General features: G+C 47.0%; 1 protein-coding gene across 3 annotated transcripts in view; it reads right to left on the bottom strand.

The window, feature by feature from the left end:
• Window positions 1-14,341: 14,341 nt before the first annotated feature.
• Window positions 14,342-24,847, bottom strand: part of HS3ST1 (heparan sulfate-glucosamine 3-sulfotransferase 1) — a 28,627-nt gene continuing 18,121 nt past the window's right edge. For all 3 annotated transcript variants that reach the window (XM_037127003.2, XM_037127002.2, XM_037127005.2), the window contains exon 2: window positions 14,342-15,702. In XM_037127003.2, the coding sequence (XP_036982898.2) occupies window positions 14,667-15,593 (927 nt within the window). In that variant the 5' untranslated portion in view covers window positions 15,594-15,702 and the 3' untranslated portion in view covers window positions 14,342-14,666. The remainder of the gene's footprint in view (window positions 15,703-24,847) is intronic.

The raw sequence follows: 24,847 nt of genomic DNA, 5'->3' as shown, positions 1-24,847 counted from the left end.
CCTACCTCAATGACAAGGGCTGATGCTTGTAAAATATTAAGCAAGATCTCTCATTCTCTATATTTTAATATAAATCATGTTTTATTTTTATGTGTAAAATATTGCATATATACCTTAATAGACGGTTTCATTGCTTTCAATATCACTTTTATGATATAACTACTACAAAATCACTTTAATGCAATTTTTGTTCATAAGTCTTTGTTTCAGGTATTGTAGTTTTCTTAAAAAAATTTATTGCAGCAGAATTAGTCAGCTAAAGGCTCTAGTCATTGTTAAGGACCTTGATACATATTGTTAAATTGCTTTCTAGAAGGTTTTTACCATTTGAACTTAAAGTATGATCATGTCTTATTGATAAACCTTTATCAGTGTTAAACATTATGTGCATACAGATTATGTATATATATGTATATATATGTGTGTGTATATATATATATATATGTAATTTGATAGGTGAAGTAGTCATTCATTTCCCTTATGGTTAACTTAAAATATTCCTAGACTGTTTGACCAATTATCTATTTTTTTTTTGTTTGGTAATTATTTTACCATTTGGGAGGATATACTTTTTCTTTCCTGCGCCTAGAATTGTGGGCTTTGATACAAAGCTTCCTTACTCTGTTCATCTATTTCTGAAATTTGATAATACCCCTCACTTCTCAAAATATAAGGAACGGATGTCGCGGGAGCTGCACCGGGAGGACGCCCAGGTTGCGTCTGGTCTGTACCACCAGGTGCGTCCTGCCAAGTTCCAGTTCCAGCCCCTCTGGAATCATCTGTGGTTGTTCTCATGCTTAGTCTATTGCAGAAATGGCAGCTGACCCTGAGATCCCAGTTTTGAAGTGCAGCCCACTGTGCGAGATACTGAGCTGCTGGGTCTGATGCCTGCAAGAGCGCTAGCTCCCCTTTCTTGTTCTTCGTTGTGTACTGATGGCTGTCATAGAGAGGCAAAACTGTGTACATATTTGTCAAGTCACTAAGGGAATAAGTCAGCAAATGGACCCTTGGGAGAGTCCTACAGAAACAGGGTGCAGGCCAGAAGGGTTCGTGAGTGATCCAGGCAGGGACCTGTAGAGTGTGTGGGGGGTTGAGGTGGTCTGTGGGGAGGACAGTTGTGTCACTGACAATGGTTAGCATCACCTGTGCGTGGCAGTAATAAAAAGCAGGCCCACTGCTAATTGTTTTCATTACCATGTTTAAACTCTCTACTGACAACGCACTCCTCCCCGTCGGCTCCCAGGGCAGATGGCTCCCCTGCCCTGTCCTTCATGTGCTGCTGGATTCAGAAGCAAGTCCTCTTCTTAGTGTGGCTGGAAAAAGCGTTAAATGAAGACAGGTGGAGGAACACTAATATCTACCAATATCTATTAACTATTCCAATATTCTTTCATCCAACATTTGCTGAGTACATGCCAGGAGGACTGTGCTGAGTGAGGTGCAGGCTTCTTGTCTGGCTGGGGACTTGGGCCAAGGCCATCACACGGAATGCTAAGGCCTGTCCTGCAGGCGGCATTTTATGAAGTGCATTGGGGATGCTGTGGAGGTGCTCAGTTCTACCTCGGAGGACCAGGGGAAGTTAAATCTAGGAGGTGGTGTATCAGCTGGGCTCTGAGAGGCACATCAGCCACTGCCAAGTAGCAAAAGAAGAAAAATGTTTTGAGCAAGTCCCAGAGGCATAAAAAAGTGTGGCCTGTTTGGGAATTCAGGATAGTGTGTCCAGCACTTTTGTGGCTTGAAATGTGCCCAAAATGCAGAGGAGTGGAGAAAGAGAACAGGAAAGTCAAGTTGGGCTGTGCTTGCAAAAACCAAACCCCGGAGAGCGGATTTGCCTGCTGTCAGTGGGCAGCCACTGAAGCACAAGTGAGGATGCCTTCCCCTGTGAGGATCCAGCCCGCTGGCAAACTTGAACTTCTTGTGCTGCCATCCAGCCAGCTGCGGAGGTGGAGAGCGGGATGCCACCCACCTGCCTTCCCTGTTGCAGTTCCTGTCCTGTATTAACTGCCATGTCTCTTCACCTCCCAAAACCACCCATGTTTATTAATGATGGTCTGTAGCATGTAGTTAGTGTGACATTAAAAAACTGGAGGTTGTTTGAGTGACAAGATTGCCAAAGACACATGTTTGAAACCCTACAAGTCTACCAGCCCCCACAGCTTCCACAGAAAAGCTTGAAGCGTTTTCAAACTCCAAGTGTTGTTCACAGGAAGAGGAGCCAAGCACGAAGCACTCCGAATATTCGCTGTTGTTTTGCTCACGACGAATGTGTCAAGGTCTTCGGCAGGAAAGGCCCATTGTTTCTGGTGTAAGGAGAGCCAAGTACCTAGCATGACAGGGCTGTGCGTGTGTTGAAATGCTGCACAGCCAGGCACAGGACCCAGCATCAGTGCTGCATGGTGGGGAGAGAACTGGCCACAGCATGAGACAGTTCTGGGCTCAAATTCCAGCCTCGGTTTCCCTGCCCCTAAGGAATCATGGTCAAGGTCCAAGGAGACAAGAATACACTGAAGACATTAACTCTGTGTCCAAGCAAGGTCACATGTACAGTTAATCAAAAACAATAGTGCCATCGACCTGTCCTAGCTGGGAGGCAGGGCCTCGGTTTCTCTCATCCTCTCTGTTCCAGTCCTTTCTTGGACCCCCAAATGGTGTATGGCATGTGCCCAGAATTATCAACTCCTTGTCACTGCCTGTGGGTCGTTAATCTGGTTAGGCTTAGGTTGATTGCTTCATTCAACCTGAGGTTTCTACCGTAGCAACACTCTACAAGCTTTGTACCCCAAAGTTGTTTCTAGCTCACACAGAATCCATGGAGAGACAAGGTAATCTCAGCACAGTTGTCCCCAAGCCACTTGCCCCTGCTGTCTGCATGGCCACTCCACCAGGAATTCCACAAAATCTACCCTGAAACCAGCTCCCTCAGCTGCCCCTCCACACTCTCTCCATTTCTACAAGGATAAGTTTCAGTGTTCAAAACAGCCTAAATCAATGCTGTCTCAGCAGTCCCTGGCCAGGCCCCAACTCGGGACCAGGTAAAGCTGACTTAGTGGGAGGTGGGAGATAGGTTTACATCACCGAACCCTTCCACCGAAACTGGCGGGATGCGGGGGCAGGTGGGCTGTCCCCGAAATGAGGCGTGTGGACTGACGGCTGTCGGGGCAAAGGGAACATGGCTGCCAAGCACTCCTCCTGGTTCCTCCTCTGAGAATGTCCCACAATGGCTACAGCCCAGAAGAGATTATTATTCTGGCTTCTACCCAGAAAAATTTAAGGTATTCGTTTCAGTTAGAACAGCCTGTTACTTAAAATCTTGGCACATTAAAAGAAGAAGAAGAAGAAAGGAAAAGAAAAACGACTAAAAGGAAAGTGGAGGGAGGGAGGGAGGGAGAGAGGAAGGAAAGATGAGAAGGAGAAAAGGCAAGACGAACCTTTCTTGTTCAACCTAGAAGAAGTTAAAATGTTTTAGAACTTGCCTAGAACTTAAAGAACACCCAGTTCCATGACCTTCTTTGGAGAAGGAGGTCTGAGGCTCAGAGACGTGAAGACATTTGTCTAAAATCCCATCCTAGCGAGTAGATGAACTAAAATGTTGTGAACACACCCTGGATGTTCACACACCCTGGATGTTTAGATAAACAGCAGATGAGATGGGAGGAAGATCTTGCTGGGTGATTATCTCCCCCAGAGGGGAGATAAAACCAGAGAATCCAGCTGCCCATTTTTATAAAGTTACTTCATTTCTGTGAGGAGAGAATTGGGTTGTTTGAGTATCTGGCCACCCTCCAGAGAACTGGGGCTCTGGAAAGAGTTTGAGGTGGGGGGGACAGTGAAGGGGAGGGAGGCTCCCAACTGGGGTTTTGGGAGGGTGATCTTGGCTCTCCACTGAGGAATGCGTAGGAATCCTTCACAAGACATGGTTGAGAAATCCCTCCAGGATGGTCAACAACAGCAGGTGCCCAACTGCCGGCCAAGGATAAAATACTGAGGTGAGCAAAAAGTCAATTAAATGCCCCTCTTTGTTTCTCTCTTCTTCTCCACAGCCTTCTTGTCTTTCTTCAATAAGCCCTTATTGAAATCACCTTCAATAAGGTGATTTCATTGCTTCAGGTGTCTAAGCCCCTGGGTGTTTAGAGACCCCAGCATCTGTTTTGCATGGAGTGTGTGGTGGAGCCCACAGGGTAAAGGAACTTTGTATGTAACTGGGGTCTCTACTGATTTTTTCTTATGTCTTCTGGCCATGAATTGGCATGTGCTGCTCTGAACAGATGCAGTAGCCAGAGTGTGGCACTGGTGGTCCAATAGACCTGCAGTAGAATTCAGGCTCTGTCCCTCTCTGGCTGTGTGTCCATGAGGAAGTTATTTGATGTCTCTGGAGTCTCACTTCCCACAGCAGACCACAGGGTCAAAGCACAGACCACAGGGATTCACAAGGCTGACAAATGAGAGGCATTCCATCCCCTGTTCTTTGTCAGTAAGAGATCTGCTAACTTTGCCCTTCTTTTCTCCCCGGTATCAAGCCCTGTGCACAAAATAAATAGCTGATCAATCTGTTCATTCACCCACTAAGTTTTGACAGCACGGGCCAGGCACTGTCCTAGGCTCTGAGGATTCAGGAAAGAACTGAAGACACAATATCACTACCCTCCTGGAACTGGGGGTCTAGTGAGGAAAATCTATAAGCCAAACGCAAAAGAGAAGCTTCACAATGGAAAGAACTTTGTCTTTTTATTCACTGTTCCATTTCCCATCTGTGAACAGTGGCTGGCACATAGAAGAAAAATAGAATAAAAGAAATAGAAAGTAGTAAGACATTATAGGGTAGGGGGAGCCCCTGCTAGAGAGGTGACGTTTGAGTAGGGCTTTATGTTAAAGTGAGGTAGTGACCGTGGTTAACATTTATGAACCACAAAATTAACCAAGCACACTTCTTGGAGTTTACCATATGTTGAGTTATTCAGCTCTCAAATTGCATTGTAAAGGTGTGACTTTATCACTGCCATTTTAATGCTGGTGACACGAGGCTGTGGGAGTTAAGTGGCCTGCCCCTGGTCACAAAGACAGAAAGATTGTTGGAGATTTGACCGTAGTGGCTTCACTCTAGTCTGTGTCTTCACCCACAGTGGGGCACTGGCTCGATTTCATCAGGTGCAGATGCAGCCTCACACCTGGGCTTCTAAATCCAAATTAGAGAACAAAGGTCCAATCATCCTGTGCATTGCAGAAAACAGCTATGGACCTAAAAAAATTAGATTCCTGAGACCCAGCTCCACACCTGTGAACCAGAACCTGCTATAAGTGGAGCCTGGCTGTGCTCCTTAACCAGCCCCTCTGGGGATGGGCTGCATGTACAGCCATCACTGAGGAAAGCTTTATGTATTTAAGGCTCTACTGGAGGATAGGAGCTGTGGGCCATGGTGGGACAGAGGCAAACTCGGGTCAAATGTCCCCTGACCTGTGACGCTTCCCCCAATCCAGGTGACCACCAGGCCTCCTTGTCCGTCCTGTCTCTGTTCACCACTCTGTCAGGGCTTGCAGGCTGAACCTCTTTGACTGCTCCCTGCAGCCGTGGGCTCCTCCAGGACAGGGACTGTGTTTGAGCCGCATGTCCCCACTTTACATACATCAGAGGCCTCGTGCACATACTGCAAAAACGTCCAGGAGTGCACACACTAGGATTTTGGGGTGCAGGCTGAGAGATACAACCATGATGTGGAAAGACAGGGCAGAATGAGGTGGGGAGGGAGAGAACTGAGTGAGGACAAGCCGGGCTGTGCAGGCCCCATCCCTCCGAAGCTGTGCATTTATTGCATGGTGCTCTTCGTCACTCTCTCCCTCCGCAGGCCTGACAACCTGTCATTTACCTTTTGTCTCTATGATTCCCTTGTTCTAGATACGCCGTGTAATTGGCATCACATAACAGTCATTTTTCTGTGTCTGGTTTGTTTCAGTTAGCAGAATGTTCCTGAGGCCCCACCATGTTGCAACCTGTGTCAGAATGGCCTTTCAGTTTGTCGCTGAAGAACACGTCCTCGTATGGATTCGCCATATTTGTTCAGCCAGCATCTGTGGGAGGAGGCTTGAGTTGCTTCTACTTTTCAGTGACTGGGAATAAAAGTATTTGATTTTTTAAGAGAATTTTTTCTTTTTTTTAATTATGTTTTATTAATTATGCCATTATTATTGTCCTATTTCTCCCCTTCATTCCCCTCCATCCTGCACACTCTCTCCCCCATCCCCCCTTTCATTCATGTCCATGTGTCACAAGTTCTTTAGATTCTATATTTCCCATACTATTCTTGCCCTCCCCTCTGTCTATTTTCTACCTACTGTCTATGCTACGTAGTCTCTATACCTTCTCCCCCCTTCTCCTCATCCTACTCCCCTGTTGCTAAACCTTCATGTGATCTCCATTTCCATGGTTCTGCTCCTGATCTAGCTGTCCACTTAGTTTGCTTTTGTTTTAGGTATGGTTGTTAATAACTGTGAGTTTGCTGTCCTTTCACTGTTCATATTTTTTATCTTCTTTTTCTTAGACAACTCCCTTTAACATTTTGTATAATAAGGGCTTGGTGATGATGAACTTCTTGAATTTGATCTTATCTGAGAAACGCTTTATCTGCCTTTCCATTCTAAATGAAAGCTTTGCTGGATAGATCAATCTTGGATGTAGGTCTTTGGATTTCATGACTTGGAATACTTTCCAGCCCCTTCTTGCCTGTAAGGTCTCTTTTGAGAAATCTGCTGACAGTCTGATGGGAACTCCTTTGTGGGTGACTGTCCTCTTATCTCTTCCTGCTTCTCAAATTCTCTCCTTCATTTTAATCTTGGCTAATGTAATAATGATGTGCCTTGGTGTGTTCCTTCTTGGGTCCAACTTCTTTGGGACTCTCTGAGCTTCCTGGACTTCCTAGAAGTTTACTTCCTTTGCCAGAATGGGGAAGTTCTCCTTTATTATTTGTTCAAATAAGTTTTCCACTTGTTGCTCTTCCTCTTCCCCTTCTGGTACCCCTATAATTTGGATGTTGGGACATTTAAAGGTGTCCTGGAGGTTTCTAAGCCTCTCCTCACTTTTTTTGAATTCTTGTTTCTTCATTATTTTCTGTTTGGATGTTTCTTTCTTCCTTCTGGTCCACTCGATTGATTTTAGTCCCAGTTTCCTCCCCATCACTATTGGTTCCTTGTGCATTTTGCTTCATTTTACTTAGTATAGCCTTCATTTTTTTCATCTAATTTGTGACCAAAATCAACTACTTCTGTGAGCATCCAGATCGCCAGTGTTTTGAACTGTGCATCTGATAGGTTGGCTAACATTATGGCTCAAGAAGAAGAACAGCTCAAAGCCCCAGAGCCAATACTTCCAAAAATAAGTTTGAATTTTAACAAATAGATATGGAAATGGCTAAAATATTTCTTGAATTTGAAAACTCTTTTTAGTTTTCTTTTTGCAAAGTTGCTACAATCCCTGGGGAGAGGAGGGCAACGAAATAGGACATTGTACACTGAGAGAAGGGAAAAACTGAATTTTGTTAAAATGAGAGCAATGACAGCTAATTGAAAAATAGTCGCTTTATGTCCTTGGAAAATAGTTAGGAGCCTTCTTTACCCAAACAAGAACATTTGCAAGTGATTAGGAGAAAAAAATTTCTATTCAAATTACCTTTAATCTGCATCTGTCATGTGTACAGAAGAAAGGAACAAAGAGCGACTCAAACTTTTCTTCTTTTTCTTCATTATTTGAATATTTCAGAAAAACATAAAGATCTGTACCATCCAGATAATTGCCTCAAAAACCATGTTTGTCAATGGCTTGGATTTTTTTATGTTTACAAGCACACACACACAAAATCTCATAGACTTGACTTGGAATGTGTTGGCCTTGACATTTACAATGGACAGTGACAGCAGAAGGACTGTTCTAACAGCAATAGTGAGTTTCTATTCACAGACCCTGTGGATGTGTCCACAGAGGGTGCATTAAAAAAAGGATGAATGCATGTGTATTGTGTGCCCATGTGGCCTGGCTGTGCTCACGCTTGTAAGATGTGCAATGATTCCTTAAATAAAGTTATAGTCCCATTTAACAAATGAGCCAACTGACCCTCTGAGACAGTTAATCAAAAGCATCCAGAGTTACCCACGTTTTAAGTGATAATGTCAAGATTCAAACCCCAGCTTTCTTACTAGGATGCAGATAAACAGAGAAAAAATGTAAATTACAGCTGAATTGGATACTTGAAGTGTAAATTAGAACTAGGTACAGTCTTTAATTGTGTGGAAAATGTAAATTGCTACTAAAGATAGAACTTCCAAATTACAGAAAGCGGAAATGGAATCTGCCATGCGTTCTTTTTTGAACTCCGTGCTCAGCTTTTAATATGCAGTGTTAAATGCCTCAGCAGCATTCTTTCACATTTGATGAATTATCCCAGAGCTCTCCTAGGTTTTCCAGGGTGGGGGGTGCAGGGTGCCCACGTAAGACAAAGTTTGCCAAGGTGACCCCAGGTCACGGCTCTTTTTCTAAGAGCATGTTTTTCTCACACAGTTTGGAGGGGCTATAAGAAAATACAGAGGGAGCAATGCAGTGTCTGTGCCTGTACTCTACTTATGAAACAAAAGATGTTTGCAAAGTCACGTATTCACCGTCACATGTGATGAAATGATGGGACTGAATGTAGTCAAATGCCTTAGGTCAAACTACTTGAAATTACATAGCAGGCCCGATGACTTCTAATAATGATAGCTTACATTAGTCTAATGGACTCCTGAGAGCTGACACCTGTATTAATCTCCTTTTCAAGTGTGACCAAGGATCCATTAGCTGGGTGTTCTGTCCATTTTATTGTCAAGGAACAACCAAGAATAGGACCTGGTCTCCTCCAAAGAGGGCCCCCGGGAACTGCACCTCCTATTATTCAGCTCCTCTGGAGGTGCCTTTCGGCGCTGAGTCTGGGCTGGCTGCACTGAAACAATGGAATGTGTCCGGAGACTCACTGTCTAACACTGGCAACTTCTCCTTTGGTCTTCTGGAACATTCCTTCTGGGAAAGCCAGTTCCATATCCAAAGTCCCATCAGGGACCCTAAGTCTGCCATGCTGTGAGGAAGCCCAAGTTGAGGGAGAGAGAGGATGGTACCCAGGCAGCCCCTGGGTGTTTAAGTCACTGAGGTATCAAACGTGTGATTAAAGCAACCATCATGGACACCCTTCCCAGGCTAACCCCCACACAGCTTTGGTCCTTGCCACCATTTGGCTACAACCAGGTGACCATCCAAACAAGACTCGCTCAGCTGTTCCCAGCCCCTCACAGAACTATGAGAGACACTAGATCATTACATTAAATCACTAAGTTTTGAGGTGGATTCTTACACAACCACAAGTAACTGGAAACTAATCTACCTAGCTTTTATCATTTTTCCCACTGCACCAAAAACACTGGTAAGTGAGGAATATGACTTCTATCACAACCATCAGCTGGTATCGTTTCCATGCAAAGAACTGTGGACCATTGGTTCCTACCTGGGGAGCAAACTGGCCAGTGAGGAGTAAGACAGTAATTAGACAACAAATATATAGTGTAAAAAGTACCAGGGAGTAAGTTCTGAGTGCTCATCTCTGCAATTCAGGGAGAATAAAACACCTTTCTAAGTTGACTGTGTTCGACTGGATGTCCTAGAAGCAAAGCTTAAAATGTGTATTTCTGTATTCTTGGCAAGTCATTTGCTGGGAAGTGGGTTACAGAAGAGATAGGTAAGGCACTAGGGACACAAGATAAAGGGGAGGAGCTCTGCACCATGGGCTGTACCCCAGAGGTTTTCCTGCTCTGAGACCAGGAGGTGGGGCTGCTGCTGCACAGCCCCACCCCTCTTCTCCCCTCAGTCAATCATTAGCCACAGGCAAACTCTAAGGAAAGTGGAGAACAGGGTGGACATAACTTCCCAGGCACCTCCCAGAAGACAGTGCAGGGTGAGCCATTAGCCATAAGCTCTTCTGGTGGTGGACTGGGGGGCCCCTCCCTGGTAAATGGGATCTGGAAGGGACACTCCCAGCAGTGGCTGCAGCCCCAGCACTGGAACTAGACGGGGAAACAAAGGCAGTAGGTGCCTGCTCTCTGGTTCAAACAAGTTTAGGCTTGTCTGCCAAGGTCCCAGACCCTTTTAATCATTACGTCACATACCCAACATGTTTATAGTTTCTACCTCCTTGAACTTATTTAATTTCCCTCAAACAGTTAAGTAAATATCAGCCCACTAAGATTGACAAGCAAATTGAGGGTTTGAGAACATGAATTTAAGGCCACTTGGCCAGTGATCAATCAGCAGAGGTGGGGTTCACCCCTAAGTCTCCTGGCTCTAATTGCTTTTCCCCTTGGGTTACCTAATTGGGAAATTGGGAGAACGTGGATCTTGATCTCAAGGTGTTGAGCCAAGGCCATTTCCCATATCAAAATATTTCTGTAAGACAACTCAGTCAAAGTCTCTGTTGTTTGGTCCTTCTTGCTGGCCATTTGGAGAGCTCAGTTGTGTTGCTCTGGTCTCTAGGTCAGGTTTGGGCTTCCTCAATGAACTTGTGCAAAGAAGGAGTGTGCTTTGTCATGCACCAGTTGTCTTCAGTGCCAGCCAGTCTTTTGCTTGAAGAAGGTCTGGTCTAGTTTAGCCCTTTCTGTGCATCCCCACAATCTGTTGCCCATCATTTCCCTTATGGGCTCTGCCCAACAGAGAGATGCTCATGTTGTACTTCTTCCTCTTCTTACCCATGACTGCACAGAATTTACTGGAGCAGGGCAAGGACATTGCAGACTGCAGTCCAATAATAACAATCAATGGCTCTGCCATTGTGGCGAAAACCTTTAATCTCAGATTTTGAGTTTCTGCCTCTGTAAAATTAGTACTATGGCATTTCCTATTTAGAACTGTCATGGGGATTAGAAGCAACATATTTAAAATACCAAGCACATAGCTGGCATGCAATAAGTGATAGTTATTTTTATGTGACAGACACACCTGCACAGGAGACAGAGACACACGGGTGCCTGCCGAGAAAGCTGCTACTACTTGGAAAGTAGATGTCAAGGCCACAACTCTCTGATGTGTAGTTTCTACCCATTTGCATGCCCAGTAGACAAGTCACTGGCCCACAAGGCCCCTACGTCCTTCCCCTCCCCACCACTGCTCTCTTGATGCCTCAAGCTGCCTTCCCCCAGAATGCCCTGCTCTGGTTACATCCACCGCTCTCCATGCCCTGGATTCCTAGCACATCCTCCAAGAAGCTTTTCCGTGGCAACAGCAGGTTCTTTGTGGCCCGTCAGCTCCAAGTGATCTGGGTCACAGCTCTGCCATATGGTCTTTAGGAAGACTGTTCATCTGTTACTACTCCTGAGTGTTGGCATTGTGATTGACCTCTCTGTCACCTCTCCACCTCTGTTTATGATCCCTAGTGTCAACATTCCCCATCTCTAGGGTAACAGTTCCTGTAGCGTGAGTGGCAGTCCTCTTCCTCTGAAAGCAATCAAGGTAGGTCCCTTTCTACACCTCAGTTTCCTCCTCTCTGTCTTGGAGCTATTCATATGTAAATCAAATGAGAAAGCCCTGGACAGTTCACGGCATCACTTTCCCTGCCCTCATGGCCCCTCCATGTTTTTTTATTTAAACTGAGAACTATTAATAACTATTAGTTCTTGTTGCTGCATTTTCTTTTATACCTCTAAGGGCTTAATAACTAGTTAAACACAGAGTAGGGGCTTGAGAGAAAAATACAGTGTTAATGAACATCTATACTCTTGGTTATGACCTCTGATGCCCCTGTGAGTGGCAGGCACCCTGGTCATGAGTTTCTTCTTCCTACTCTTCCCTTTAGCCTCTTGGGATAGAAACAGCAGCAGGGGCTAAGCATAGTTTCTGCTGAATCTGCAGATTTTCACAAGCAGTGTTAACAAGGTTTTGGCACTATCTGATTCCTGAGGGAAGGGAGGGACGGGGGCTTTCTTGACTCAGAAGCATCAAGTTCTGTGAATGAAGCTTTCACAACATAATAGCTGAGGTTCCACACAGCTGCTCTGGCTGCCTTTCCCAAAAGACGCCACCCAGAAGCCCCCAGGTTGTCCTGGGCCTGGACTGGTTCAGGCAGGAAGCTCACACTCTCCAGTTGGCATCTCTCTCTGTTAATGTAATTGGTATTGGGTGTGTTTGGGGAGGAACCAGGTGCCGATCTGGTGCCTGAGTCATGGCATTTGGGCTTATAGTAAGGTGGGCAAAGGTCAGCCACAGGGCATCCTCTGAATTTGACCGGGCTCACATGATATCTAAGTGCTTGGGCCAGGTCTGGAGTGAGGGTTTGTTACCCTTGTGCCTTCTGAATAGTTGTAGCCACTGGAACCCGAACCCCTTGCCCAGGGCAGACCTCCGTGAACACATCCTTACTCAGGATCCTGCATCCCCAAATCAGTGATTATTGAATTCATACCCACCGATCGTTTCAGACTGGACAGCCCCCTCCATCGACTGTGCCAGCCCCAGCTGTTAGATCATGCTCCCGCTGCTTGGTCCTTCCTCCATTCCCACCTGCTACCTTTCGTCCAACACTCCCTGCCTCCAGAATAGCATCCCCATGACGGCACAGGCCTTTTGCAAAGGTCACCCCTCTTGGGAGTCAGAAACCTCACACTGGGGTCTCCACTTTGTCACCAAGTTCGTGGGCAGCTTGGCAACTTGATTTAACCTTTCTGAGCCTCTCATTTCTTCAGCTCTTAAGTCGGGGATGATAAAAGCAAGCTCCGGGGCTGCAGAGGGAAGCACCATGCCCACTGCAGCATAAGGGGTAGCCAGTTTCAAGGATTCTTGCCATGCCCTCTGGGGACCTGTTTTTTAATGACGACCTTGATGGCTTCTAAAGAGGAAGGTCTCTCTGTTCCCTAGCAGGGCCTGGGGTGCGGGCCATGCTCGGGTCAGGCTGGGCTGCAGGTGCTGAAACAGAACCACCGGGACTCACGTCCCCACGAGCACTGCTGAGGACGCAGGCCTCTCCTCGCCTGGTCCCTCTGACCCAGCATGCCCCTTGGGATGGACAACCTTTGGCACCAGGGAAGGAATCTGTCTGGTGAAGTGAAAGAGAACTGTCTCTGAGCCTGGGACTCTTATTTTGGGTTCAGAAAGAGTTGTGTAGAAAGCAAGAAAATGTGTGCTTTAGCCGTATGTGGACTCCAAGCCCTGGCTTACTTACAGTCAGTGTGAACCTGGACACATTCCTTATCTTCATGCCTATTTCTTCCTTTTTGAACTTGCCATAATGATTCCTACTTCTTGAGGTTGCTTGGGGAAAAATTTCAATGAGTTTCTGTATGTAGAAAATGATCAATAATGTCCATTTCACTCCTCTGCCATAAGTATAAACTCTGTCAGGAAATGGCTTATTTTGCTTGTTTGTATTTTTTGTTCTACGGTAATGAATATGTTTTGCTTTCATGAGAAAAGTCCAATTGATTTAGCCCTGCAAAAGGCTGACTGAAGGAAGGCAGCAGGAGAAAACTGGGGCTCCACCAATAACCCAGCTGTTCGGACGGAGGCAGAAGACAGGACGGCACTGTGCTGATGGCCAGAGGAAAGGGGGTGCTGGGTGGAGGTGGCAAAGGGGGGGACATGGTATCTGCAACAGTATCAACAACAAAGTTTAAAAAAGAGCTGCAGTAGGCCTGCATATGGCATTTATGTGTAAAAATGCAGACTGAGGTTTCAAGACATAGACAAACCAAAGCAAAAAGGCTTTCCTTTAGTCAGTTTTTCACAGAATCTGTGCGATGCGGACACACAGACACTTCGTAATTCCTCCTTTCTATCCTGATTTGCTCTGCAGAGACCCACGGCTACTGGGGGCAGTAGACACAGGCCCAAGGTCATTCTGAAGGCCAGTGCTGTAAACCCCTTTATTGTAGGATTTGCCCACCTTTATTGTGGGTTTCTCCCAGTGCTGAGATGGGGAATACATGCACGTAGTCTCTGGGGCACAGGTGTACCCCGGGGGGCATCTTACTAGTTACTGACTGCTTCTCCAGGCTTACCACTGCTCTGCCTACCTTGGGTTTCCATGATGGGGCTACAACCCACACTCAGGGACCTGCTAACGTCGGGAAGGGGTGGGACCGCCTCCTCCAGGACTAATAGGGCATCTCAGTGAAGATACATCTTACTAGGCAAGTAAAAAATAAATCGGATGATCACAGCAAGATATTACAAAAAAACACAAGAGAAGAGGGAGGGAAAGATGGACATAACAACCATGACTTTTTTTTTTTTTTTTTAGTAACAAAGGAAAATGGATTCTCCAATGAGTTCAACATAGTCAGGGGCAAATTAAGTATATTTTAAAAAAGACAGCATCTCCAGAATTTGTTTCTTTCTTTTTTTTCTTTTTTTGCAGTGAAATCTTTTAGTTCCTTCATATAGAGACATATTACACAATGTTAACAACCATGAAAAACAATACAAAATGCCCTCAATTTAACAAGTAGAAAAATATAACTAGTATATATGGCAATTGTGAATCTAATACTGTACAGAAGTAATTTATGGATTTTACAAATAAATTATAGCTTAAATGCCCTTTTAAAATTATTTCCCCCCTAGATGTACCCCAGAACTTACAGTAGGAAAGGCTCTGAGCCTCGCTTATGACAAATCAGTGCCAGTCAAATGTTCTGCCCACAAGCTCAAAGAACTTCTTATTTGGCTCGTGAAAATATTCGTGCAATTTATTGAGGAGTTTGGGGTCCACTTGAGGGTGCGCCCGGCCTTTGGACTCGTGTAAGCAGCGGTCCCGGCCGCTGTCCCGCAGGCAGTAAAAGCCCTTGGTTTTGTTGAAGTAGAAGTTCGAGGCGTTGATCTGCGGCGACAGCTTCAGAAACCTCTCGACCTTCTGGATCTCGGGGAAAGGGTCCCTGATGAGGCGGTCGCCGTCCACGATGTGGATGCGGCGCAGTGGAAAGAAGTGCAGCCAGTTGCGCATGTGCACGTGATAGAGACTGCGGTTGAGTGCCTTGTAGTCCACGTTGAGCCGGCCATCTCGCACCAGGAACTCCTCGATGGACGGGTAGGGCTTGCGCTTCTGCACGTGGTTGTACAGCACTTGCGTGTAGTCCGACAGCACGCGCTCCGACGGGTCCCGCAGGATGAGCAGCAGCCGGATGGCCGGGTTCATGCTGTGGACCCGCTCAGGCACTTTGGGCGATGTGAAGTATGCGGGGGTCTTTTCCACGGTGAGCTGGTGCGGGGCGGAGAGGGGCATCTGGCTGAGATACCAGCCCAGGCCTTGGCTGTAGTGTTCTTCCCAGTCGAAGAAGTGCACCTCGTTTTCGGCGGCCGCCACGTCCGGGTGCAGGCTGAGCATCTCCAGCAGTGCACGGGTGCCTCCCTTGCGTACGCCGATGATGATTGTCTGCGGCAGTTGCTGGGCTGAGCCATTGGGGGCCATGCCATCTAGGGCCCCGTCCCGGAGGGTGGCCACTTTCCGCACAAGCTCCTGCTGGCCTGGCTCGGCCCCGGGGCGCGAAGGCACTAGCTGGAGCTGAGCCACCAGCAGCACTGCGCCCAGGAGTAGTGTGGCCATGCTGGACACCACAGTGGCTTCGCTAGGCTGGACGTCGCAGGGTCATGAAGCGTTCCCACAGGAAATGCCTCCTGATCAGTGACACATGGGTGTCTCAGGTAGCCAATTACTAGGAAACAAAGAAGAGAAAATATTAACCCCAAATTCACAGGTTTAATGGAGCGAAGACTCTGGAGTCTTGGGCAGCACATTCACCTCGCTGGATCCCTCTCAGTTTTTGATCCTACGGAGCAGAGGGTGGCAAAGTTTTGTGCAAGGCCAGATAGGAAAGGGTTGGGCTTCAGGGACAGAGAGTCTCTATGGCAACTCCAAGTACACTGTTTTGCTCCAAAGTACCCATAGACAATACACAAAGAAATGGGTGTGGTTGTGTGCCAATAAAACTTTATTTATGGACACTGAAATCTGACCCTCACATAATTTCATGTGTCATTAAATATATTTTTGTTTCCCTACAGTTTATATGTTCTCTGTTTGCAGAGAGAGAGAGAGAGAGAGAAAGAGAGAGAGAAATTTGGCCCTGCTGCCATAGTTTGCCAAACTGTTATAAAGGGGACTTGGGAGGGCCTTCTGGACCTCAACAAACATCATTGGAGGATCCAGAACCTGCCAGCCCCAGGTGCAGGGGCCAGTGATACAGGGGCAGACATCATTCCTGCTCCTGCCCACCAGGAACTCCTGATCTAATAGCGCAGGTCAACCTGTACAAAAGATTGTTTGCTTCCAATTCTTAGGCCTGGCCTGCATCCAGTCCTTGCTATGGCCTCGTTGTGAGGGGAAGGTGCTTCCCAACACTTTGATCTGTGTTTGGCCAATGCCTTGTGGGCATAAATGACAATGTGTCAGTCCCCAGCACAAGCCTTAAGAGGCCTCGTGTATCTCCACTGGCCCTCTTGCCATACGGAGAGTGTGCCCTGGTCAGTCCCTGGTCCCAGGAGGAGGAGGAGAGACAGGTAAAGCAGAACCACGTGGCTGGTAAGTGGGAAGCATCCTGGTGGTTTTCAGCTTCTGCGTTTTGGTGTGGCTTGTGGAGCAGCACGTGTTTGGGAAAGGCTCACTGATGCCACCTGGCTCCCGGGCACGGACAGGATGTATGTTATGATCATAATTTAGGCTGGACACTGAGAGGGCATATGTTCATTCATTTAGCCTGAAACAGTCTGGGAGGGCTTCACAGTAGAGGAAATGTTTGAAGTGGGGCCAGTGGGATAAACAGGTGAGGTTACTAGAAAGATCGAAAAGCTTTTGTGCGTGCAAAGCCTTACTATTTATAAAGTGGCCTTGGAGTCTGCTCATCCACTTGTCACCACAACCCTACACTACAAGGTAGGATGGCAGGATATTTATAGATGAGAGTCTTGCTCAAGGTCACCAAAAAGTTCATTTTCAAATTCAGAGCCCACATTCAAAACTCTAAAGTCAGGGCTGTCTTTCCACAAATGGCTTCCTTTGCACCTTCTCCTATCTACCCATCTGGGATTTATCACAGTCAGGCATTTGAGTCCCTCAAGCACACCGGCAGTGCTGGGCAGGAGGGTATCCAGTTCCCAAGTACGGATGAGTTACGGTTCATGTTTTCTGGGTGCTGATAAACAGTCCATGTTTGACCCTCTCCCAGACAGAGGAGAGTGGAATCTGTCTTTTGAGTGATCCCTGCCTAACTAAACACAGTTAGGGAGGGCTTAGAGACATGGCTGGCTTGGGGACTTTAGGATTTCTAGGACCACTGAAAATGTTCCTGTCAAGGGGGCCCATTATTTTCTTTAGACCAGGTTTAAAATTCACTTCTTTAGTCTGAAACTTGTCCAGAATGTATAAACAAAAAACCATACCAGGGCCAATTGATCTATTTCCCTCAGATGTTAACTGTATTAACTGTTTGGAAAAAAATGTATATTAAGGAACAAGGAATTAAATAGCTGGAAACCTTTAGAGAATCAGTGAATGCTGGAGAAGACAATCTGGCAACATCGAGTGGCATAACTGTTTTGGGAGAAATAGGGAAATATTTAGGGATGGCTGGCCAAACAAGATGTGGTTCAAGGTTGGTTCTACTGATTGGATAAGCTCAATTTAATGGGCCATTTGCTGTAGTCAATTGAACATTTCAGTATGTTTCAGGCAAATTCCATTTCCTTCTCAACTGCTCATGTGGGTCTACAGAATGGACCAGCTGCGCGTGCCTTTTCCACTTGTGTGTGTGTACGTGTATGTGTGTGCCTGTGTGGGTCTGTGCATGCAGGAGCGTGGGTGCGTGGGTGCACCTGTGCAGGGAATGGGTTGGGTGAAGCGGCGGGCGGTGCTGTCTCCATCTTACTGCTCTCTATTCCGACTCTGGAAACCACTGCTGGTCCCAGCCCCTTGGCACAGGAGTGGCAGAGTCGGAGGCCAGGGTCTGAGAGCCCTAGTGCCCGAATGTTCTTCCCACTCTATTAGGAGGCATCCTGCCTAGCCCGGGGCCCTTCTGAGGTCTTTTTCCTAAAGTAGAATTGCCAGCAGTCATAGAGAGAAGAAACTAAATATAGTGCATTCTTTCAAAAATAGAAATTAAAAAAAAATAAACTGGGCAGTTAGTAGTTGAAAAGCTCTTCATTTCTACTTTAAATGTTCAAAAAATGTATTTGCTTATTGTTAGCTTTCTACATTCCCAAAATATTTAATATTTGAGCTATATGGAAAATAAAAGCTTAGCTAAAGTCTCAGACTGAGAGAGAAGCATGTATGTATGAGCTATAGAGAGAGAGCCATGTGTACAGCATGTACATGTATGAAACTAGCTATGTTATATATGCACACATACATTATGTATATATGCATTCACACACATATGCGTATCTAATTGTATGTATAAAATATATCACGCACCCACATCCACAGTGGCCATCAAGAGCCAACTCCTTCCTGAGGTCATCTGCTAATTTGAATTTCTCAGAGGCATAGTCAGAATTTCTGGGCCTTTTAGAAACACTCTGAGAAAAGCAAAGATCTCCAAGCTGATAGGTGAGTCTGTGAGCCAGGACATCTGAGCCACACAGATCTTGACAATGGGATTACGAACATCAGAGCAAAAGAGGGTCACTGAGTCCCTACCTTTTGTTGCCTAGGTGAGCGGGCCCCAAGATGACCTGCCCAAGGCTATATAGACATCCCAGGCCTGGAACCTGTGGCTCCTGAATTCTGCTTCTCTGCTCAATCTGCCATTACTGCTGCCTCCCCACTAATGGCCCTGTTTTGGGGGTCCTAAACAAGAAAGCACCCCCAAACCTATCAGCAGTGACAACCCCTGGCCCCCAACTCCAGAATCAGCCTATACATGGGGTATGAACAACATGGGGTCAAACTCATTCATTTGTTCTATTTAGTAGAAAAGTCAAGACATTGTACAGGCTACAAGTGAGGAATCCTTTCTCGGTTTGACTTAACCTCTCCTAGTCTCCAGCTCCCATCTGCAACAGGGTAATAATTCCACCCCCTCAGTGGTTACCTTGAGACTGGGTGTCAGTGAGCTACTGTGAGCCGCATTTCTGTGTATCACCGTACTGTGTACTGCGTATTTGTCCCCAACAGAAATACAGTGGGAGCCACACGAACACTTTTTCACTCATCAAACACATACTTGAGTTTGTGGTACATAGTTAACATTTTAGTCTAACATTGAGAGGAACTCCTCATTTTGCCAATGCCTCTGTCCTCTGTAATACCACCCCCAGCTTCCCCCCAGCAGTCACACAGTGGGGGAATTGTGTAAACAAAAGCATAGCACAGTTTTTGCACTTTCTCAGAAAAACGGCAGTCTTCTCAGGCAATGAGGGGATCTCATGAGGGTAACGGTGATCCTTCCCAAACACGACAGTAATCACTATTGATGTGTCTCTGGTACTTTGTCAAATCTCACCCTATGACAAATTATGCATTGTTATTACTTTTATTAGAAATGTTAAAATGACCCACTCATACACTTAAAAATTTTCTAGAAGCCACGCTGAAAACAATGCAACTTATTGGACTATAGAACTGTACACTTGAAACCTACATGATTTTATTAAACAATGTGACCCCTACAATTTTTATTGCACTTTACTGCTTACACTATTATAGTTGACCCTGTTTTTCCTTATAATTTAATACAATTTTTAAAAGAAATATTTAATGTAAACCAATATATCCAGAATTTTATTGCCATATGAATTTAAGAAGGTATTTTTGCATTGTTTTGTGTATTAAGTCTTCGCAATCCAGTAAGGACACGTTTATTCTTCCAGCACATCTCAAGGCCACGTATGGTTGGTGGCAACTGGGGTGGACACCATGGAGACACAGAGCACTGAGCAGAGTGGGGACTCTTAACCTGGAAGCCCTAGCAGTGTGCAAAGTGCTCTCTTACAGGCAAGGTCCCACACCCGGCTCACAAATTAGGAGCTTCCTAACCAGGGAAAGGACCAGGGAGGTAAGTTTGAGTTTGCAGGCAGCACAAAGACAAATTCGTTATTCTCCCACCAGAACCAAACCAGGTAATACTGAGCAAATGGAACCTTCTGAACGTCTGATCCCTGAGCTGGCAAAGACATGCACAGGGTGCTTGGTAGAACCTGGAGCCCAGGCCACATCCCTCGCCAAGGGCAGTGGTGGCAGCTGCTCTCTGTGGCACTTGCTACTGAGCAGACTCCAGTCTGGTGACTTTGCACGTAGGGCCCCTGGGAGGCTTGGTGCAAGTCCTCAGGAGAACTAACAGCATCACGAGGGAGTGAGACTGAAGAGAAATTAGGTGAGAAGCTCAGCCTGGGCAGGCAGAGCCTCACTGCCCCCTTGGGTCCTTGGCAATGGCCAGTGAGAGCGGCAGTAGGTACTGGGCTCCTTGCTGTGAGCGCCTGGTCCCGTTGAACCTTCATGCCTGGCATCGGTTCTTTGATGAGCCAGGATTTCCTAGAAGGACCTCAGACTGGGATGCACAATCTCAACCCCCTCTTTCTTGGCGTGGATGGGTGAAGAAGGCCCCAAATGTGATCCAGCCCCCTCTCTGTTTCCTCCCCTGGACGGGGAGGCTGTTTTCTTCATCCTGTGGGGATAACAAGTCCTAAGTTTCAAGGACTCAAAAGAAGAGAGTCTGTCCCATCAGCAACATGAGGCTTCCTGGGCCCCACTGTGAAGATGCTGACCAAGTGCCAGATGTGGGGGACATAAAAAAGGCATGGAATTTTCTAGGTGGAGGTTCCACTGTGCTTGGAATTAAATATAAACTACTTTCCAGGCCCCGGAGGCCCCTAAGATGGGACTTGCCTGCCCTTCCAGCCTCAGCCTGCTCTTTTAAACCCAACTGTAGCCTCACTGACCCTTCTGTTCCTTTGTACACAAGGCGCCCATTCCAGTTCTGGGCCTTGGTGTTTGCTGTCCCTCCCTTTTTCCACGTTTCTGAGCCTGGCTCTTTCTTGGCATGTGTATTTCATTTCAAATACTGGCAGTCCCTGACACAGGAGCCCACCTGCTCTCTCTTAATTGCTTTCTTTACATCATCCATTTTATATCCCTCACATACTCTCCGAAATCATATCTGCTTGTTTACGGTCTGGCTCTTCAGCAAACAACATCAGTTCAGTGCTGGCTCCTTGTTAGGATGCAGGCCCCTGGCTGCACCACAGGCATGGCTTCAGGGACACAGGGGGTCCTGGGGAGCCTGCCGGCTGAACGGCCCTGCTGAATGCAGTGGCGTGTGAGGCAAAGGTCCGCAGACACTGAGAAAGACTTTTAGTTCAATAAAAAAGGAAACTCAATAGTTTGTCTATGAAAAAAACTACATAAAAAAGCTAGTTTTCCATCCCTAGAGAGTCAAGCAGAAACCAGATGTTGGGGTGGGGGGAGGCAACATTTCCAATGGTAGTTGGGCAAAGTCACCTGAGTCTAGAAAATATTTTAATTAAAAAAGGAGGGGAAGCAGTGAAATAACCCTTTGAACATATTTTAATTTTGCCCTTCAGTCTTCTTATTCCATGATTCACATTGTGACCTAGATTTCAAATGTAATTAACTACAATATATTCTCCGAGTCCCACCCCTGGAAGAGTCATGGATAAAATGAAATACCGAGAGAATTTCACAGGAGGGACATGGAGTTCATGGGGGACAGTGGTGTCTGTGATCCATCTGTGGACAAGTTCCCAGCCCCTCGACGAGAGAGAGAGACATAGCTGTCACAGGCTAGAGTCTCTTCCAGAACAGGGACAATCAAAACTCTCCACCACACTTCCTTTGAGGGATTCAGTAAAAGGATCAGCAAGGAAGAGATTACTTACTGAGTGCCCACCGTGTGCCAGGCGGCAGGCCCTCATGTATAAATTACCCTCTCTAATACTTGCAGCAATCCCAGGAGGTGGCTGCTCTAATTTTGTTTCCCCTTTTTAAGCAATGAAAAGGTAGTAGACAGTCATAGAAAAACAAAGGAGATTTTGCAGTCGGACAGATCCAGGCTGGAATTTTTAGAGTGAATGGACCTCCAATGAGCTTCTTGCCTTTCTGGGTCCAGTGTGCATTTCTGCAGAATGGGCTAAATGTACCCTCTACGTGTGCCTTTGTGGTGAAATAAGATTCTCCAAGCCAAACAGACAGCGCAGTGCCTTTCTTCCTATGACAAATAGGAAAACATGCTCTTCAAGTGGAATGATCTTCTCAAGGTCACAGACCCAGGAAGGGTGAAAAGTAATATTCCCCAGGCCACCTTTAACCCTGCTGCCCTTTTTCTCCTGTGACTGCGATGCCCCCTGGGGTGGTGGGAGCATTCCAGGCAGGGGGAGTGGAGGAAGCAGAGAGGACCAGAGCGATGCTACTGCAACCTGGGGCTGCCTCCCTCCAAGCTTCGCAGGGCACCGAGTGATTTAATTTTCTGGAATATACTGTACTCTGATTAAAGGCAGTTTGGACAACAGAACTATCATGTTCCTATCCAACTAATTTTCAGAACCATCAACAGGGTAAGATCATTTGTTCCCTTTTAAGAGTCAGGCAGGCCTTCACTTCCATTGCACACAACTACTTGTGAACACTTGGCAGTGGGGTCAGCTTCCTCTCCTGGCAGGTCCTTTTGCAAACCAAGACAGAAGAAACAGATCCAGCTCATGCCTGTCACTCTCAGAAAGGACAGTGGATAGCTCAAGCACCCCAGAAACAGTTATTTTCCAGAAACTGCCTACACAGTTTCTGCAACCTAGGGTGGTATGAGCTGTTATCTGGATTTACTTTTGGTAATTGCTGTGAGGTAGGACAGGTGGAAAGAGTTCAGCATAGAAAGGACCCAGGGTCAGTCCACATAATATTCATCAGTGTCCCTGGCCCACAGTTAGTGTCAGGGACAAGGAAGTGTGATGGCCCCATTTTTCCTCTGGAAGAAGGGTAGACTCTTCAAATGCATCCATGCAAGGCTGAGAGGTGCCATATTTACAATAAGGTAACTGGATAGTGAACATATCTCCCCAGGATGGAAGGAAAGCGGTACCTCGGCAAGCCAGGGAGGGAAGCATGGTGTGGGGACAGGAGCAGGGATTTGGGGCTGGAAGAAAAAAATTGCAATGTCTTTCTGAGCCTTTGCTCCGAACTCCATGGTAGGATGAGGATGAGCAAAGCAGCTCGTCCCACACGCGCTGAAGTCAGCCCAGGCAGCCTTCTCCAAATTAGATGGGAGATTCTGGCCAGAGGATCCGCACTGGGAACTGCAGGGGGAGGTGACTGAAGCTCCCCTCCCAGGAGCTCTGGCTGCAACTATCCAGCCCAGGGCTTTCTAAACTCACATGTGCACACCAACCCACCAATGCCCTGGAGGTCCACTTCAAAAGGCAGACTCTGATCCGAGAGGTCTGGAAGAGGCCTGAGTGGTTTGTGCTCCTAACGAGCTCCCAGGGAAAATGGCTGCCCTTGGAAGGCCAGGGCTCTGTGAACTTGGAACGTCTGTGGCCCTTTGGAATTGGATTCCAGTTGCCTTGGCCTTGAGCCAGTGTGGCCCATTTTCTGCTGTTTTTGTTTCTTGCTGTTGTTGGGCAGTTTGTTTTTAATTCTAGGATGAAAACAACAGTGGTAGACAAACTAGAGGATTGGTCTGGCCACAGGGGTGGTTTTATCCTGGGGATAGGGGAGCAAGGGGAGATGGTGGATTTCATAAAAGAGTTAGAGCCCCACAGCTGGCTCAAATCTCAGCCCCGTGACGGAATATCCTGCCGGCAGCATCGAAACGCGGAGCATTAGATCGAACGCACTGGCTGTATATTCCAGCTGCGAGGAAAAATGGAATAGTCTAGTGGACGCTGAGGATATTACTGTATCGCCTGGCCTGTGGCAAGACCGGAAATCACCGCAGCTATTTTGTCCCTGAAAGAAAAAGGCTATGTGGTTGGTGCACACTGATTGGGGTGATAATTGGTCAAACACGTTTGTACACAACCCGAGCACTGCAGTGACTCGACCCCACAGAGGCTCATGGAGGAAAAGACAGCAATGCCCAGGACGGGAGCCAGGCTCTCTGTTCTGAAGGCGAGCAGTGAGCGGGACCTTCCTGAGCACCTCGCACGCATGAGTGTTGGGCAGCCATGGGCATGCAGCCCATGAGGGACCAGGAGGAGGAGCTACCTCTCTGCCGCATGTTGGATCTGTGCTGCTGTGCACAGCAGGGCGGGTGACCTCAATACATCCTTTGGAAGAGGCAGAGATTCACCAGCACAGGCAACGCACACGGAGCTCCATGTCAGGAGGGCGGCCAGGCCTCTCTCATCACTGCATGCAGCCGGGTGGAAAGGGAGCTGTGCCAGCAGACAGGGAGCAGGAGCTGGCCACCCTGGTGCATGCCATCGTGTGTGGCCTCAGTGCCTGCTCCAGGTGAGAGCCAATGGCCACACAGGTGCCCTCAGGCTGTGGGCACCTCATGGCTGGGTGGCCAGTGGTGGTATCACTCCATGGATGGTGAGCTCCCATGAGTCCCGCCCATCTCCCCAGAAATAACCAGGAAAGACACACTGGGGTGTTAGGTACCAAGGGCCACGAGCCACCGTCTAGTCCCGTCCTGATCCCTGCAGAAGGGAGAACTGAGGTAGTCGGAGAACAGGAACGCCAAGCTCAAGCATGCAGGGGCTGAGCTGCATCAGAAACCAAGGTCTCCTGATGCCTGTCCCACTGGACTCCAAGGCATGGGAATCTGTGCTTCTTTTGTGGTGGGGTATGAAACATTAAGTAGTTTGCAGCTGAGAAGAAATACATACAAACTGAAGTAAGTTCTTCCC

This window comes from Artibeus jamaicensis, unplaced genomic scaffold, assembly GCF_021234435.1.
Source record: "Artibeus jamaicensis isolate MK-2021 breed Jamaican fruit bat unplaced genomic scaffold, CSHL_Jam_final contig_76, whole genome shotgun sequence".
In the NCBI taxonomy this organism is placed as follows: Eukaryota; Metazoa; Chordata; class Mammalia; order Chiroptera; family Phyllostomidae; genus Artibeus; species Artibeus jamaicensis.
The sequence above is the reverse complement of the archived record's forward strand: the minus strand, read 5'-3'. Positions and strand labels throughout refer to the sequence as shown.